General features: G+C 36.4%; 2 protein-coding genes across 2 annotated transcripts in view; one reads left to right on the top strand and one right to left on the bottom strand.

The window, feature by feature from the left end:
- Positions 1-3,879: 3,879 nt before the first annotated feature.
- The window catches only part of LOC132510263 (zinc finger protein 383-like), a 36,719-nt gene continuing 23,592 nt past the window's right edge, over positions 3,880-17,006 (top strand). The window contains exons 1-4 of the mRNA XM_060132073.1: positions 3,880-3,888; positions 6,938-7,064; positions 8,164-8,259; positions 12,581-12,610. Coding sequence (XP_059988056.1) covers positions 3,880-3,888; positions 6,938-7,064; positions 8,164-8,259; positions 12,581-12,610 — 262 coding nt within the window. The remainder of the gene's footprint in view (positions 3,889-6,937; positions 7,065-8,163; positions 8,260-12,580; positions 12,611-17,006) is intronic.
- Positions 5,399-5,770, bottom strand: LOC132510388 (small ribosomal subunit protein uS10-like). Its single transcript, XM_060132405.1, has one exon. It carries the CDS (start codon positions 5,768-5,770, stop codon positions 5,399-5,401), a length of 372 nt encoding a protein of 123 aa, XP_059988388.1.

Here is a 17,006-nt window from a genome sequence, read left to right as displayed (position 1 = left end):
TTTCCAGGTGTCTTACAAGTACAAACAATATTTCCAAACATTGTTGTTATACCAGAAAATAAAGATTATATTTATAAACATTTACATAAATCTCTATACTGTGCAAAGAATAAGATTCCATTCTCCAGTTAGTTTTCCCAGTTTTATCATGATGTTCTTTGAACAGGTTTATGATTCTGAACAGTTTTTCTTGCTCTCTCTAGCTGCTGGGGACTGAGGAAGGGGACATTTTCTCTCTTCTTGTCTGATCTCTCTCTCTCTCTTTTTAATTAATGATTTTATTAAGCAGAAATCTGCTTTCTCAAACGTACCTCCTAAAATTTTAAATACTAGAATTAGAAGAAAGAGGACACCCAAGAAGCACAAGTTTTAATATAATAAAACCAGGAAGCACCAGAATTAGCTTCCTTTTATAATAAAAGATTAAGGAACATGGAATGATTTTGTTCTTCAATAATGATAGATAATTTACATTAGTTATCATGATATACAATTTAGTGTGTATTTGAATTATTTTGCCTAGTCTTCAAACTAGTCATATATCGTATGTGATATTTTTATCCCTACTTTGCTGATGAGGAAATCGGCATTGAAATATTTTTCTTAATTTCAACGGGATGCCACCTCTTAAATTATGCATACTTTTTTAGACCTGCCTTCTTCACCGAGCAATTCTTTTAATATTGTTTTCCGTCAATTATATGGTTTAATATCGTTCTTATTAAGAATGGCATGGGGGGACTTCCCTGGTGGCGCAGTGGTTAAGAATCCTCCTGCCAGTGCAGGGGAAAGGGGTTCAAGCCCTGGTCCGGGAAGATCCCACCTGCTGCAGAACAACTAAGTCCATGAGCCACAACTACTGAGCCTGCGTTCTAGAACCCACGAGCCACAACTAGTTAGACCTTTTGCCACAACTACTGAAGCCCGCATGCCTACAGCCCGTGCTCAGCAACAAGAGAAGCCACCGCAGTGAGAAGCACACGTACTGCAACGAAGAGCAGCCTCCGCTCGCTGCAACTAGAGAAAGCCCATGCAGCAACAAAGACCCAATGCAGCCAAAAAAAAAAAAAAAAAAAAGGCATAGTATGTCACAATATAGCAGACTATAATATAGTTAACCTGTTTGCCTGCTGTGAGATTTTTATGTTTTTTTTTTTTTTTTTTTTTTTGTGGTACGCGGGCCTCTCACTGCCGTGGCCTCTCCCGTTGTGGAGCACAGGCTCTGAACGCGCAGGCTCAGCGGCCATGGCCCACGGGCCCAGCCGCTCCGCGGCACGTGGGATCCTCCCGGACCGGGGCACGAACCCATGTCCCCTGCAGCGGCAGGCGAACCCTCAACCACTGCGCCACCAGGGAAGCCCTGTTTTTAATTTTGGACTATCAAAAATTATTCTCTGATGAACATTCTTGTGCATATACCTTGTGAACTTCTGTAAGTTATTTCCTTTAAAATTTTTCTAAAAGTGGTATTTTGTAGTCAAAAATCATACTTCTTTTAATTGTTTAAAATATGTCAGACCTGGAAAGTATAATATTTGAAGTAATACAGCCACTAAAAAGACATAATTACTTCCTTCAGAGTACATATAATCTGTGAAGGAAGTTAAAATCTGAATATGAATAATTGAAAGCTAGTGTGTGATAAAGGCCACTGGTGAGAGTTAGGTGACCTGCCTAAAGGAGACATCAGTGTGACTATAGTGACAGTAAGCATATAAACAAATAATACTGAACACATGGGATCTGTATGGCACTAAGTGGATTTTTTTACTATAACCTTTATATTTTGTAGATTTCATTCTAATGATATTAGATGTATAGCAAAATTAATAGGTAAGATAATTCAGCAGCTATCTGGAGGATATCATGACAAAACTGACAGGTTCAGAAACAAGATAAATTCTTCTGTTGAAAAGATCTGAAATAAAGCTGTATTGAGACTGTCATCACTTCACAAAAGAGATTACTCAGGGACTGTTCCCAAGTTTTTTGTGGTCAGAATTCCAACATAACTGAGAAGAAATTATAAAATGAGTTATTGGGATCCAAAGGAAACAAAATATAAGCCATATAGTAAAATGATCTGAATTTATTTATTTAAAATAATTGTTTTAAAGTTTTTTGATGTGGACCATTTTTAAAGTCTTTATTGAGTTTGTTACAATATTGCTTCTTGGTTTTTTGGCCCCAAGGCATGTGGGATCTTAGCTCCCCAACCAGGGATCGAACCTGCACCCCCTGCATTGGAAGGTGAAGTCTTTTTTTTTTCTTAATATTTATTTATTTGGTTACCTTGGTCTTACTTGCGGCAGAAGGGCTCCTTAGTTGTGGCTTGCGGGCTCCTTAATTGTGGCATGTGAACTCTTAGTTGCGGCATACATGTGGGATCTAGTTCCCTGACCCGGGATAGAACGTGAGCTGCCTGCATTGGGAGCATGGAGTCTTATCCACTGTGCCACCAGGGAAGTCCCTGAAAGGTGAAGTCTTAACCACTGGACTGCCAGAGACATCCCAATGATCTGAATTTAAAGAACAAAGAACTTTGTGGACGTCTTCACCTTAACAAATTTAAAAAAAAACATATTTTGGACTTCCCTGGTGGCACAGTGGTTAAGAATCCTCCTGCCAATGCAGGGGACACGGGTCTGAGCCTTGGTTGGGGAAGATCCCACATGCTGAGGAGCAACTAAGCCCCTGCGCCACAACTACAGAGCCTGCCCTCTAGAGCCTGTGCACCGCAACAAGAGAAGCCACCGCAATGAGAAGCCCGTGCACCGCAATGAAAAGTAGCCCCTGCTCACCGCAACTACAGAAAGCCCATGTGCAGCAACAAATAAATTAAAAAAAAAAAAATTTCAAGTTCTTATGTCAATTGTTACAATGATTATGAAGTAACCTTAAAAAAAAACCCAAAACTCAAGATCTAAGCAAAAAGATAGGGATTGCCGATGTCAAATTCTGATCATGGCAAAGGTATAATTTATGTCTTCACTAGTTTTGATTGTTTCATGTATGAACTAAAAACAACTGAATACCCAGTACTTCATTCCTAAAAACACCCCCTAAAAAACAAAACAATAAAAACATAACCAAAAATATAATAGCTGTTAATATATGGCCATATATATTTCCAGACTTTTCTATTTTCTGTTTTATGATTGTCATTCTTTTCTCTGTATTGATTAATATGCTCTTATATTTTATAAATAGAAATATATTAGTCAACCTGATTTTTCTATTGACATTATATATGGAACATTTTCCACGTCCTTAAATATTCTTCCCAATTTAACATTGAATGACTACTTGTATATTCTAGTATAATATTGGTCTGTCATATATTTAACTAATAAGCTTTGCTGGACTCAGAATGCTGAACATTACTTGTCCATCTCTAATATTTTGATCAACTTCACCCACTTTCAAGCCCAGAAAGAGGTTCTGATTTGGATTATGTGGCCTCTTTTCTCTTGAAGTTGGGAATGGAGAGAAGAAGATCTGCTCAGAGCAGGACAGAGCTGCCCAATCTTAGTTTCACGTCAACCTGATAACAATGGTACATTGGCCAGAAAATTTTCTACTGAAGTATCTGGGTCTGGTTTCAATGCAGAAATGACTCTGCAGCTGAGACTCCTAGGAATTGAGTGAGGAAATGGATTTGTCCAGAATCCTAACTTACCCAAGTTGTGTGTGATATGAAGTAATTTGGAATCTGGAATGGAAGAGCATAAATGGTAATATTAACTTAAACCCAGTGAGGAAACACTAAAATACAACTGGTCTCAAGGTCTTTCTCTTCTCCCAGGTCTGGATTTTCTGGACTCTGCTTTTCTGGTAGAGGAGCCCAGAGGACTGATCATCTCTTGCAGGTCTAAAACCATGGCCCATGTAAGTTGATGTTTCTCTCCTTGTTGAAATATGTGTATTTTTTTTTTTTTGGTCATGTAAGTATTTTCATTAATTTTCCTGATGTTTCCTAACAGAAAGTTCCCTCAAATAACCTGTTTCCTAGCTATTGTTCCAGAGAAATATGTGGCCAAATTACCTGGCACTGTCTCCGTATGGCCCATTCAAAACTAACTAGTGTTCATGTAATTATTGTCCAAAATTTTCAATATATTTTAAGTGCCCATTCTTCAATTAAGGGCAGTGATGGAACAGTGGGGTAAGTTCTTTGAAGTAGAAATTTATGCTATGCAGGTCAGATCTGTAGTTTGGAGATGGAGACAATGGTTCTGTTTAACTATCCATGGTAAGACTTTGAAGTTTTCCACAGATCCGAGATTTCCAGGTAGATGAGGTGGAATTTATCATTGAATGACCTGAATCTTAATATGGTATGAAATTCCTGCTTTGTATGGATGAGTAGTATATGATTGGGGCTTTGAACATGGAGGTCATGGATTTGGTAGGAAAGCCATGAGACATAAACACTAAGGCTATTTTGTTGTTGAATGAGACATGCTAAGTTTGTGTAACATCTATATAATTGACCAGCCTTCTTCAGTATCATTTAAATCAATGAATTATCTTTTAGTGCATAATGAGTTACTCTGAAACATAGCATCTTAAAGCAGCAACCGTTTATCTCACAGTTTCAGTGAGTTAGATATCTGGATGTTGCTTAGCTTGGCTCTCCTGCTCTGTGTCTCTTACAGGGTTATAATGTGTTGGTCAGGGTTTGCAGTCATTTTAAAGCTCAACTTTGAGTGGATCTGCATCCGAACTCATTGAAGTGGTTGTTGACTTGATCCAGTTCTTCATGGCTGTTGCATTGAGGGCCTCACTTCCTCAGTAGCTGTTGGCTGGCGACTGCTCTTCGTTTATTGTTGTTTTGTTTTGTTTTGTTGTTTTTTGTCTATAAAATTTATTAACAAAGTTTCAAAAACATTTTGAAATTTTTCAAATTTAAAAGGAGTTATGACAAACTGGCAGAGCCAGGGCTGGAATTTAAGATCTATTTTCCCTGAGTTACTTGCCCTCTAGTACCTTAGGTTCTTAACCATGGCTGTACACATTAGAATCACCCCAGAAACTTTTGATAGTACCCCATATCAATTAAATCGGATTTTCCAGAGTAGAACCCAGACACATGTTCCCTGGAAAAGCTCCAATAGGCAGCCAGAACTGTATATATTCATCATCAACACAAGGTCTCACATGTTATTTAGCTAATACATTTCAGTTTTCAAATAATGTCAAGTGTAAACTAATTTAGTGGCCCCTGGAAAATATAATGAAAAAGAGTAAAACATAGGCTACCCATCTAATTTTAATTATTCTACTTAAAAGGTGGAATGAATTCCATAGCACAACTCTATTCCCAAGACCTGTCAGTATTATGAATAAAAGTCAACAATATTTAACAACTGATTATCAATTTATTAAAAATGTTGATTTAAGCATCTGCAATGGTGACTTCAGCCTCGACTCCTGGCTCAATACTGATGGAAGTGATCTGCTTGACAATCTCAGAAGGACTGTGCAGGTCAGTGAGTCGCTTGTGGATTCTCATCTGGAAACGATCCCAAATATTAGAACCTTCACCACAAGGAGTTTTCCTTGTAGTTATTCTCAGAGTCTTGGTAGGCATCCGAACCGGTCCTTTCACTTTGAGATTCTTTTCCTTCGTGCCTCTGCTCAGATCAGCACATACCTTCTTCAAAGGCTTCACGTTGCGGCTGGTGAGGGTGATTCTAATCCAGTGAATCGCCACCTCGGGCTCCACGGGAGTCTTCCCGGTATCTTGACGCGCAGGCTCAGCGGCCATGGCTCACCGGCCCAGCTGCTCTGCGGCACGTGGGATCCTCCCGGACCGGGGCACGAACCCACGTCCCCTGCATCGGCAGGCGGACTCCCAACTACTGCGCCACCAGGGAAGCCCCTTTCCCGGTATCTTTAAAAGCCATAGCTGCGGTGCGGCTTCCTGACCAACTTGTTCCTCCGCGAGAGCGAACGGCAGTGAATCAGGAGCAGGAGTGGGTGGCCCGAGGCTCCGCTACAGCGGCGACCGCGTCTTCCTCCCAAAGAGGTTTATTATGTGGGGCTTTCCTTAGGGCAGCTCACACGTGGTAGCTGGCTTCATCAGAGTGACCAAGTGAGACAGCAAGAGAGAATAAGCAATGTGGAAATCATAGTTTTCTATAAGCTAATGTTGGATGTGACATTCCATCACTTTTCTATATTCTATTTGTTGGAAATAATTCTCTCTCACTGGGTTCAGACCACATTCAAAGGGAGAGGCTTACATTAGGACATAAATACCAGGAAATGGAGATCACTGGTAATCAATGAGGTTACCTACTACACTCAGAATAAGGAAAGTGTTCAGTGAGAAATGGTAGATGGCAACAAAAATGCATATCATTATATGTAGTTGGTGAAAATAGAACCTTACAATTGTGGAAAACCTTCCAAATGTGCATCTAATTGTATAAATTATTAAATCTGATTTATTTATAAAATACAATGTCATATGCCAAAATAATAAATGGATTTATTGAATCAAGCAAAAATGCTTATGGCAAGATCTAACATAATAGTACTTGATACTTGAAGAAAATCGTATTAATTTTATGCAACCCAGTTTTTAAAATTTGGAGAAATATTTATTTATTGAGCATTTTTGAGGCAGATACCATTTGGACATTATTCTTGTATATATGCTTTTTAATTTAGGAGGGAAACATTATTTTGTCCATTTCCAAATGGTTCAGATATTTAGAAGTATCCCAGAATACGGAAGACATTTGACCTGTGTTGGCAGGCTTCTTAAAAAATATGTATACCTTGTGCTTAAGTCTCCTTCCACATCATAGATTGCCAGCCTACATACTTTCATTTTCTCTTTTCCTATGGAGAAGTCCATCAATTCCTGCTTCTGCTTTCAAAGTATTTTCTTTAATTTGCCCAGTGATACATGTGTTTACTGTTTCAGGGATCACTGACATTCAGTGATGTGGCCATAGGCTTCTCTCAGCAGGAGTGGGAATGTCTTGACTTCGTTCAGAAGACTTTGTACCGGGATGTGATGATGGAGAACTATGGTAACTTGGTCTCACTGGGTATGTTCATCCGCTTCAAATAATTTAGATTAATTTAGAATCTGCTCTATAGGCTGTGTATTTTTTTCTACTGTAATTTTCAGGGCTGCCTTTCAAGAAACTAGTTAAATTTGTTTTTCCTCTTCCCAAAAACGTGGTCTGAGCTTTGTCAGGTGAGAAATGGCAGCTCCATTAAACACTTTTATCTTCCCTATCCTTCAACCATATTCACATCTCCATGTGTTCTTTTTTTATATTTGCATCTCTTCCATAATGACCAAGCAGCTAAATTAGGTATTTGTGGCATATACTGTATATCCATGGTCAAAGGATCCAAGTTTTTTATTCATTTGTGCTCCAGATTGCTCTAATACTCCATTTTAAGATCTGAAACAGTTTCAGGGATATCAGCTTGACAGAGGGTCCTAAATTGCTCTCGGTATCAAAAGAGCCCCTACAGTTTATATGGTGATGGATTGCATAATTGGGATTTATTTAAAACTGTTCCAAAAGCAGTTCATTTCTTAAAACAAAGTTCATCTGATTTGTGGTTGAAAGTTGTAATACATGAAAATTACATTCAAAATGGAATGAATATCTTATAGCTCTCTTTTCTTGTATCCTCTAGTGACATTAGAGCATAAGAATAATGTTAATAGCTAACATTTTGATTACTGTGTAGTAGTCATTATTCTAAGCACATTATGTGATTTAACTGATTAAAATAACTGAGAGTATTAACTGATTTAATTCCCCCAACAGTACTATTATTATCGCCATTTTATAAATGAGAATACTGAGGTATAGTGGGTTTAAGTGAATTCTTCGAGGTTATACCCAGCTGGAAGGTAGCAAAGGCAGGAATTGATCCCAGGCTTCAAACTATGTTTTTAACCACATTATGTTTGCTCTCTAGAGTTAGAGGACATATGAGTTTGAATTTTAAATACAGCAAAACAACAACTTTGCCTTACCTAACTGACTCTTATCCTTTAATTTTCTCGTTCTTCTCTAAAATAGTCAATATCATTATGATCTTTTATTATCATAATTATAATTTTACCTTGACTAGTTACAATTTATTTCTGCAACCTGTGGCATTCTGTTTTCTTTAAAGCAGGCCATTCCATTTCTAAGCCAAATGTAATTACCTTACTGGAGCAAGGAAAAGAACCCTGGATGTTTATGAGAGAAAAAACAAGAAGTTGGTGTACAGGTACGTAAGAGCAGGTCAGGCAGAAGTCATTTGTGTAAGTGATAGCCCAGGTGGTAAATACACTTGGTAAACACATCCTTGAAACATTAATTGGAAAGCTCCCTTCTCAGTGAAGGAAAGTCTTGTAATGTGAAGAGGAAGTATCTCAACTTCATCTTAAGCTCATTAATCATTTACCATGTTATTTTTCTCATATTCCCCTCCCAATTTCATGCTAGTCCCTTTCCTTCCATGGTGTAGCCATTTACCTGTATTTTGGACCAGATTCTTTCCAGATCCTCTTTTCCAATGTGACTCTTGTCTAAAAATACATTCATTCCTATACCTGGAAAATATTTGAATAGTCTGAGCTGGCACTGTGCTTGGCATAATCAACCCAGTAATACTGAATAGGGCAGATAATGTTCTTGCAGTAATGGAGATTATACCATGTTAAGGAAGAAATTAACATGAAATAAATAGATAAATAATATAAGGTAGTGAAATATGTTATGAAGGACACTAACAAAGAACACAGCAAATTTAGGTAAGGTAGCATGATCAAGAACCCTTTCCTAACGTTTGTGCAGAGACAGGAAGTAAGGTCACAGTCTTTTTGACTGTATGAGAAAGCGCAACCAAGGAGAGTGAACCACACATGCAAAGGCCCTCAAGGGGGATGAGGTTTGCGTGTTTGAGTAGTAGCATCTAGATCAGTTAGTGAATGGTGACTAACAGGACACGAAGCTAGTATGTTAGGAAGGAAAAGATCCTATTAGATTTTGTGGATCCTTATGAAGAATTAGTAGAATTGTTTTCTAAGAGTAGTTAGGATCCCTAATGTGATTTAGGTTTTTTGTCTTTGTTTTTTGAATATGATTTTCACCTTTTCTTTAATCATAAGACTTACACAGAAGCCTAGATAAAACAACTATAGGTTAAATTGTAATTCATTTTCATATCCTTCTCAAATATTTCTTTATTCTTATTTGTGTTAACATTGATCTGTTGGATTTATTCTCATATTCTTTCTAGGTTCATATTCTTTCATTATTTTTCATTTATTTGAAATTTACTTGTGAGCTCTATCACCCAATTCTGAGTTTTTCTAATTCTCATTTATGATTTTTCTTATCTAAAAGTTTTTTCTTGTCTTTTAGCATGTTATTGAATAGTATGGTATAGTTTTTTTCCTTGTTGTCAGGGCATTTGCTTTAGATGTATATATATTGTCTCTATAACTGTCATTAACTTTAGTCACATAATTTCTTGTATAGAAGTTGACCTTGGGCCTTTTTGGGGGATGGGGGGTCATTTATATATGAGATTAATTTTCCTCAGTTTTGAGAAAGGAGTCAAGATTCTGGATGCCTTTTCTAAATTTGTGATTTTTAAGGGCTCCCTCTTCTGTTTATTTTATTTTATGTTTTTTTATTTATTTATTTTTTTGTGTGGTACGCGGGCCTCTCACTGTTGTGGAGCACAGGCTCTGGATGCGCAGGCTCGGCGGCCATGGCTCACGGGCCCAGCCGCTCCGCGGCATGTGGGATCTTCCCGGACCGGGGCACAAACCCGTGTCCCCTGCATCGGCAGGCGAACTCTCAACCACTGCGCCACCAGGGAAGCCCTGTTTATTTTTTTTAAGCATTCAAATTATCATGGCTTGGGGAATGAATGGAGCTATTCAGTAGCATAGTTTTTTATAATATTATAATTAAGATGGTATTGATCAGATTTAAATTGTTACAGATTAAGATGTCAATTGTAATTCCCAGGAAAACCGTTAAGAAAATAACTAAAAAATATATAGTAAAAGAAATAATAAAGGAAACCAAATGGCATCCTAGAACATATCTATTTAACACAAAAGAAGGTGATAATTAAGAGATAGAAGGGGAAGAAAGGCTTAAGACACATAGAAAATATGTAACAAATTTTAACCATAAATTCTATCAGTAATTATATTAAAGGTAAATTGAGTGCACACTCCATTTAAATGACCAACATAGGCAGAATGGTTTAAAAATAAAAAACATGATGCAACTGTAAGAAATACATTTTAGAGTCAGAAACACAAATAGGTTAAAATAAAGGTCCAGCCACATGGGGAAGCAGCTGGTCAGTTTCTTAAAACGTTAAACTTGGAGTTACCATCCAGTCAATAGGGTGCACTCCATTATAGTCTTTAGATCTTTGCCCAAATATCATCCTTTTAGTGGGGTTTTGCAGTGAGCCTTTCCCCTGATCCTAGCCATCCTGAGTCTTCTTTCCAATTTCATTTTCTTCTTTAGCAATTTCCATCTTCTGGCATGCCATGTGATTTACTTATTTTTCAAGCTAATGAAGGCCATGCTTTTCTTCTCATCACTTTCCTTCATAGCTAGCTACATACTCTAGAAAATTGGAAATGTACATCTCACAAAAGCTTGTACATGGTTGCTCACAGCAGCATTGTGTATTAATGGTCAAAAAGTGTAAACAACCCAGATTTCCCACTATAATCAAGATACACAACATTTACAGTACATGAAAGGATTCCATTGTTTCCCTTCCCAATTAATTTCCACGCCCCATGCCCACTCCCATTCAAACTACCACTGATCAACTTTCTGTCAATGTACATTAGATTAGCCTTTTAAAATAATTTTATAAATATGGAATCATACATTATATATTCTGTTATGTTTTGCTTCCATTGGTCAGTATAATGACTTTGAGGTATGTCTATATTGTTGCGTGTATCACTACTTTGTTCAATTTTTTGTTAAGTAGTATTCTGTTGTATGGATAGACCACAATTTATGTTTCTGTTCACCTACTGATGGACTTTTGTGTTGTTTCCGGTTTGGGACTAGTTATAAGTAGAACTGTTATGAATATTTGTGTACATGTATTTTTATAGGATGAATACCTAAGAGTGGAATTGTTGAGTAGTAACTGCATGTTTTAACAATTTTAGAAATTTTGCACTGCTCCATTCCACTTACTCCATTTTCTTTCCAACACTTGGTATTGTCAGTCCTTTAAATTCTAGACATTATAGTTGGTATGTAGTGGTATCTTTTTGCATTTCCATGATGACTAATGATCTTGAGTTTCTTTTATTTACTGATCATTCATATTTTTTGGAATGTTTATCCAAATCTTTAGCCATTTGAAATCATTATTTTCTTATATTTGAGGGTAACTGTTCTTTATTTTGAAACAAAAGGAAGTCCTTTTGGAACATTAAAAACATTTTCCCACAATGTGACTTACCTATTAATTTTATTAACAATATCTTACAAGGAGTTTTTAAATTGTTATGAATTCCAATTTATCAAATTTCTCTTTAATGATTTTTTTGGGGTATACTATCCAAGAAATCTTTGCCTACCCCAAGGTGGCAAAGATTTTTCCCTGCTTTTGCTTGACCTTTTATAATTTTTGCTTTTATGTTTAGTTCTATTATATATCCATTTTGAGTTAATTTTTTATTACGGTGTGAGTAGGGTTCAGGACTCATGTTTTCCCTGTGGATACCCAGTTATTCCAGCACCATTTTAAAAAATAAGAATTTCCTTTCCCCTTTGGATTGCTTTGGCACCTTTGTCAGAAGTGAAATCACTGTATGTATCTGTATCTGTTTCTGGTCTCTACTGTGTTTTTCATGTTGGCATAGAAAGTGGAAGTCTTAAAAAAAAGGAAAGTCTTGTAGGTTTTTTCATTTGTGACCTTTGTTGAATTGAGGTAGTTTTCTTTTGTTCCTAGTTTGCTGATTTTTTTTTTTAAACTATGAATGGGTGTCCAATTTTGTCAAATGCTTTATCTGAATCTATTAAAATGATTTTTTTTCACAACTTTGCATTTCTTGTCCCTTCGTAATCTTCCTCCTCTGTCTTCCTCCAACTTCCTTAGGTATGCAATGATCTACTTTCTACTTCTATCACAATAGAGTTGATTGCATTTTCTGTAGTTTTATACAAACAGAATGATAGTGTGAAATTTTTCATCTTCCTTCAGTCAGCATAATTAGGTTGAAGTTCATCCATGTTGTTATGTGTGTTTTACTCAGTACTATACCAGTATTTGGTTATACCACAATTTGTTTATTCATTATCTGCTGAAGGACATTTTTGGTTTTTAGCAATAACAAATTAAGATGCTGTAGACATTTGTTTATAAGTCTTTGAAAGAATATATGCTTTCATTTCTTTTGGCCAAATACCGAGCAGTTGAATGCCTGGATTGTATGGTTAAATTTGTAAGATTTTAAATTTAGATTTAGATAAATAAGATTATAAATTTAAATTTGTAAGAAACTATTTTACAGTGTTTCTATACCATTTCACATTTCCACCAGCTCTAAGAGAGGTCTGGATCCTCCATATCTTATGAACAATTGGTACGGTCAATCTTTTTAATTCTGGCCTTTCAAGTAAGTATATAGTGTCATTTTGTGGTGGTTTTAATCTGTTTCTCCATAATAACTAATGATGTTGAGGATCTTATTTGCTGTCTTCTTTAGTGCAGTCTTTTAAAATCTTTTGTCTGTTTTATTAGGTTGTTTGTTTTCTTATTGAACTTGTAAGTTATTTTTCATATTCTACATTAAAAGATATCCTTTTTGAATATTCTCTTGTTTACTGTGATTTTTCCTTTCATTCTTGTAGCAGCGTGTTTGGGAGAACAGAAGTTTTGAACTTTGACACAATCAAGTTTATCCATTTATTCTTTATGAATCTTGGTTTTTGGTGTTGTATCTAAGAATTCTTTGCCTAGCCCAAGGTCACACATTTTTTCCTGTTTTCTTCCAAAAGTTTTACAGTTTTATGTTTTACATTCAGGTCTGTGATCCATTTTTTAGTTCATTTTTGTTTATCAAAGTATGGATTCTTTTTTGGCATATGGATATCCAAATTGTTCCTGCATCATTTCTTGAAAAGACTATCCTTTCTTCACTCTATTGCCTTTGAAATGATGAAAGTAAGTTTTTCATATATGTATGGATCTATTTCTGATCATCTGTTCCATTAATTGACGTGTCTTGACACATAAATTTCCTGATTAGTGTATCTTCATAAGTCTTATAATTAAGTAGTATTATTTAGTCCTTGTACTGTGTTCTTTTCAAAGTTGTTTTGACTATTCTAGGTCCTTTGCATTTCCCTATAAATTTTAGGATCAGCTTGTCAATTTCATCATAGACCACAAAAAAGTCTGCTGGGATTTTTATTGGAATTACACTGAATCTATAAATCAATTCAGCAATAATTATTGACAGCTTAACAGTATCAAGTTTTACATTCCATAAACATGATATGTCTCTCCATTTATTTATATCTTTAACTTTTCTCAGCAGTATTTTATAGTTTATAGTGTACAGGTCTTACATATCTTTTGTGAGATATATCCTTCACTGTGTCCTATTTTTGATACTACTTTAAATTGTATTTTTAAAAATTGAATTCCTGAATGTTCGCTCATATTTACATATTGGTTGTATATACTTCAGCCTTGCTCAACTCAATTACTATTTTCTAGTAACTGTTTTATAGTTTACATTTGACTTTCTACACATATGATTAAGTAATCTATGATTAAGGACATTTTTGTTTCTTAAATTTTCTCCTGCATGCCTTTATTTATTTTTTGATTTATTGCACTGCCTGGAACCTCTAGTCCAATGTTGAGTAGTGGTGAGGGCATAACTTTTTATTGTTCTGATCATATGTGGTAGGCATAATTCTCTCACCGTTGGATATGGTGTTAGCTGTGGGTTTTTTGCAGATGATCTTTATTAGGATAAGTTCTTTTTATGAGGGATGGATGTGGCTTTTATTAAATGCTTTTTTAAAAAAAATTTTTAGACATGATCCATATGGGTTTTATAAATTTTATTTTGTTAATATAATAAATTATATTGATGAAATTTTCAAATATTAAACCAATCTTGTATTCCTGAGATTGATCATCACTACGGTCTGAATGTTTCTACCCCCCAGTATTATACTGAAATCCGAACCCCCAAAGATGATGGCATTAAGAGGGAAAGCCTTTGGGAGATGCTTAGGTCATGAAGGTGAAGCACTCATGAGTGGAATTAGTGTTCTTATTAAGAGTTACCACAGAGATTCCTCACCCCTTACACCATATGAGGATGCATTGAGAAGGCACTGGCTATGAACCAGGAAGAAGGCCTTCACCAGAATATGACCATACTGGTCCCTTGATCTTGGACTTCTCAGCCTCTGGAACTGTGAGAAATAAATTTCTGTTGTTTATAAGCTACCCAGTCTTTATTTTTTGTTATAGTAGCCCAAAAGGACTAAGACAGGCATTACGTATTACCTTTTTTATATATTGATGGATTCTGTTAGTTAAGATAGTGTTTAGTATTTTGCATATATGTTTACAAGGTTTTATAGTATGTAATTTTCACTTCTTATACTGTTTTTCTCCTGTTTGGTATCAGAGTAACTAGCTGCATAGACTGATTCACTCCTCAATTTTCTGGAATAGTTTTTGTTTAGAACTGGTAATACTTCTTCACTAGGTATTTGAAACAGTTCACCAGTGAAACTGCCTGTGCTTGGAATTTTCTTTGTGGGAAGGTTTTCAAATTGTTTACTAGGTATAGTGTTGCCGCACTGATTTATATCCTTCTCATGCATGTGCTGTTGTTGGTAAGAGTGAATGTTGTACTGATCTATACCCAAATACCAAATTAGGAAAGCTTTTCTGGCTGTTTTTGTCCCAGCATTCCCCCCCTTGCTTTCCAGTTTGGCAGTGCTCCCTCTCATTGTTCTTATAGCCAGAAACATTGTGGAGTTTCTATTGGAATTTTTGTAGCCCATGCTTACCCCACAATAACTGGGATCTGCCCTTGAAGCAAGGACATGAGAGTGAGTTAAGCAAGAAACTCAGCTCAGTCTGGGTTGCTTTGTATAGTCTGACTCCTTTCCAAAGCCCTCCTGCTTTTATTTACAGCACTTATGTAGTTAATTTTTGTATTTTGTTAAGTGTTAATAGTTGAAATCAGAGAGGGGGCAGGCTGTAGGAACTTCATGCTACCATACTGGAACTAGAACTTCTTCAATTAAGGAGTTATTTAATGATGAGAAATAATTTTTTTCTCTTGTATCATTGCTGATTTCATTGCTTTTTATTGCATGGTTTATTATCTGTCACAATCATTTTTATGCTACTGTCTTTTTAGTTTTGGCCAGTCAAAACTCTCCAAGCCTTTGAATTCTTCCTCTCTTTTTGGCATAAGATTTCTAGGGTTATGCCTGCTGGCTTCCTAAATTTTCCCTTTGTCCAGTTACGCTGTATCCATATTTTAGATCTAGATATTGAGAAATTACAATATAAGTGTTGAAGAATGCTTATGACACTTCTTCTTAATTTTTTCCTGGCAGCTGTTTTTCTGTTTATTCTGTAGCATCTGGTTGATTTAGGCTTTCTCTTCTGTGTTCAATTTTAATATATTTTCCTAGAAAGTTATCCATACTTTCAAAAGTATTCACATAGTACCCTTGTAATTTAAATTAATTCCTCTGTGGTTCTTTTTTTTTTTTTTTTTTTTAGATTATTTATTTATTTATTTTTGGCTGTGTCGGGTCTTAGTTGTGGCATGTAGGATCTTCTGTTGCGGCACACAGGTTCTTTGTTGAAGCATGCAGGGTTCTCTCTAGTTGTGACATGCAGGCTCCAGAGCACATGGGCTCAGTAGTTGTGGCATGTGGGCCCAAGGGCGCGTGGGCTCTGTAGCTGTGGTGCACAGGCTCCACAGTGCGTGGGCTCCATAGTTGCAGCACATGGTCTCTCTAGTTGTGGCATGTGGGCTCAGTAGTTGCAGCACGTGGGCTTAGTTGCTCCGCAGCACATGGGATCTCAGTTACCCAACAAGGGATTGAACCTGCATCCCCTGCATTGGAAGGCAGATTCTTAACCACTGGACCACCAGGGAAGTCCCCCTCTGTGGTTCTTGTTTTCCTCTTTTCTTATTTTTATTTGTTTTTAACTATCTTTAATTGGTTTATCTAATATTTCTTATAATGATTTTTTTAAAGCACCAGCTCTATTTGTTAATGTTACTGTTTTCTAACGCATTATGTTCTCCTTTTATCTTTATTTTTATGCCTCCCTCTATTTTGTTGTTTATTTTCTACATATTAGGCTTTGATTCTCAACTCACCTTTTTTTTTTTTTTTTTGGTGGTATGTGGTCCTCTCACTGCTGTGGCCTCTCCCGCCGTGGAGCACAGGCTCCAGACGCGCAGGCCCAGCTGCCCCGTGGCATGTGGGATCCTCCGGGACCGGGGCATGAACCCACACCCCCCGCATTGGCAGGCAGACCCCCAACCACTGCGCCACCAGGGAAGCCCTCAACTCACCTTTTTTATAGAGATAATTATTTTAAGTTTTGAGTTCTCTGCATGGTGAAATTGAATGCCCAAAATTCTGATATGTGCTTATTTTCTGTGTAGTCCATTTACTAGAACTCTTTTATTTCAGTTTTTTCTTTCCATAGTGATCTAGCATTTTTGGAGAGGGCATTTCCATTTCCAGATGAAAGGGTTTTTGGTTTTCTAATGTTTATTAATTTCTATTGTTACTCAATTTTGAAGATTGTTGTTAATATTATTTCAACTTTTTGTACACATACCATACTCTAGTTACAAGAAGATTTTTTTTGCCCTCAACTCATAGCTCCCTCATTAAACGCTTTGGATTTTGCTCACGGTACTTCATACAGATTTTTATCATTCAGCCCACAACTGCCAA

This window comes from Lagenorhynchus albirostris, chromosome 19, assembly GCF_949774975.1.
Source record: "Lagenorhynchus albirostris chromosome 19, mLagAlb1.1, whole genome shotgun sequence".
NCBI lineage: Eukaryota > Metazoa > Chordata > Mammalia > Artiodactyla > Delphinidae > Lagenorhynchus > Lagenorhynchus albirostris.
Note: the sequence above shows the minus strand (reverse complement) of the source record. Positions and strands in the feature narration are given on the sequence as shown.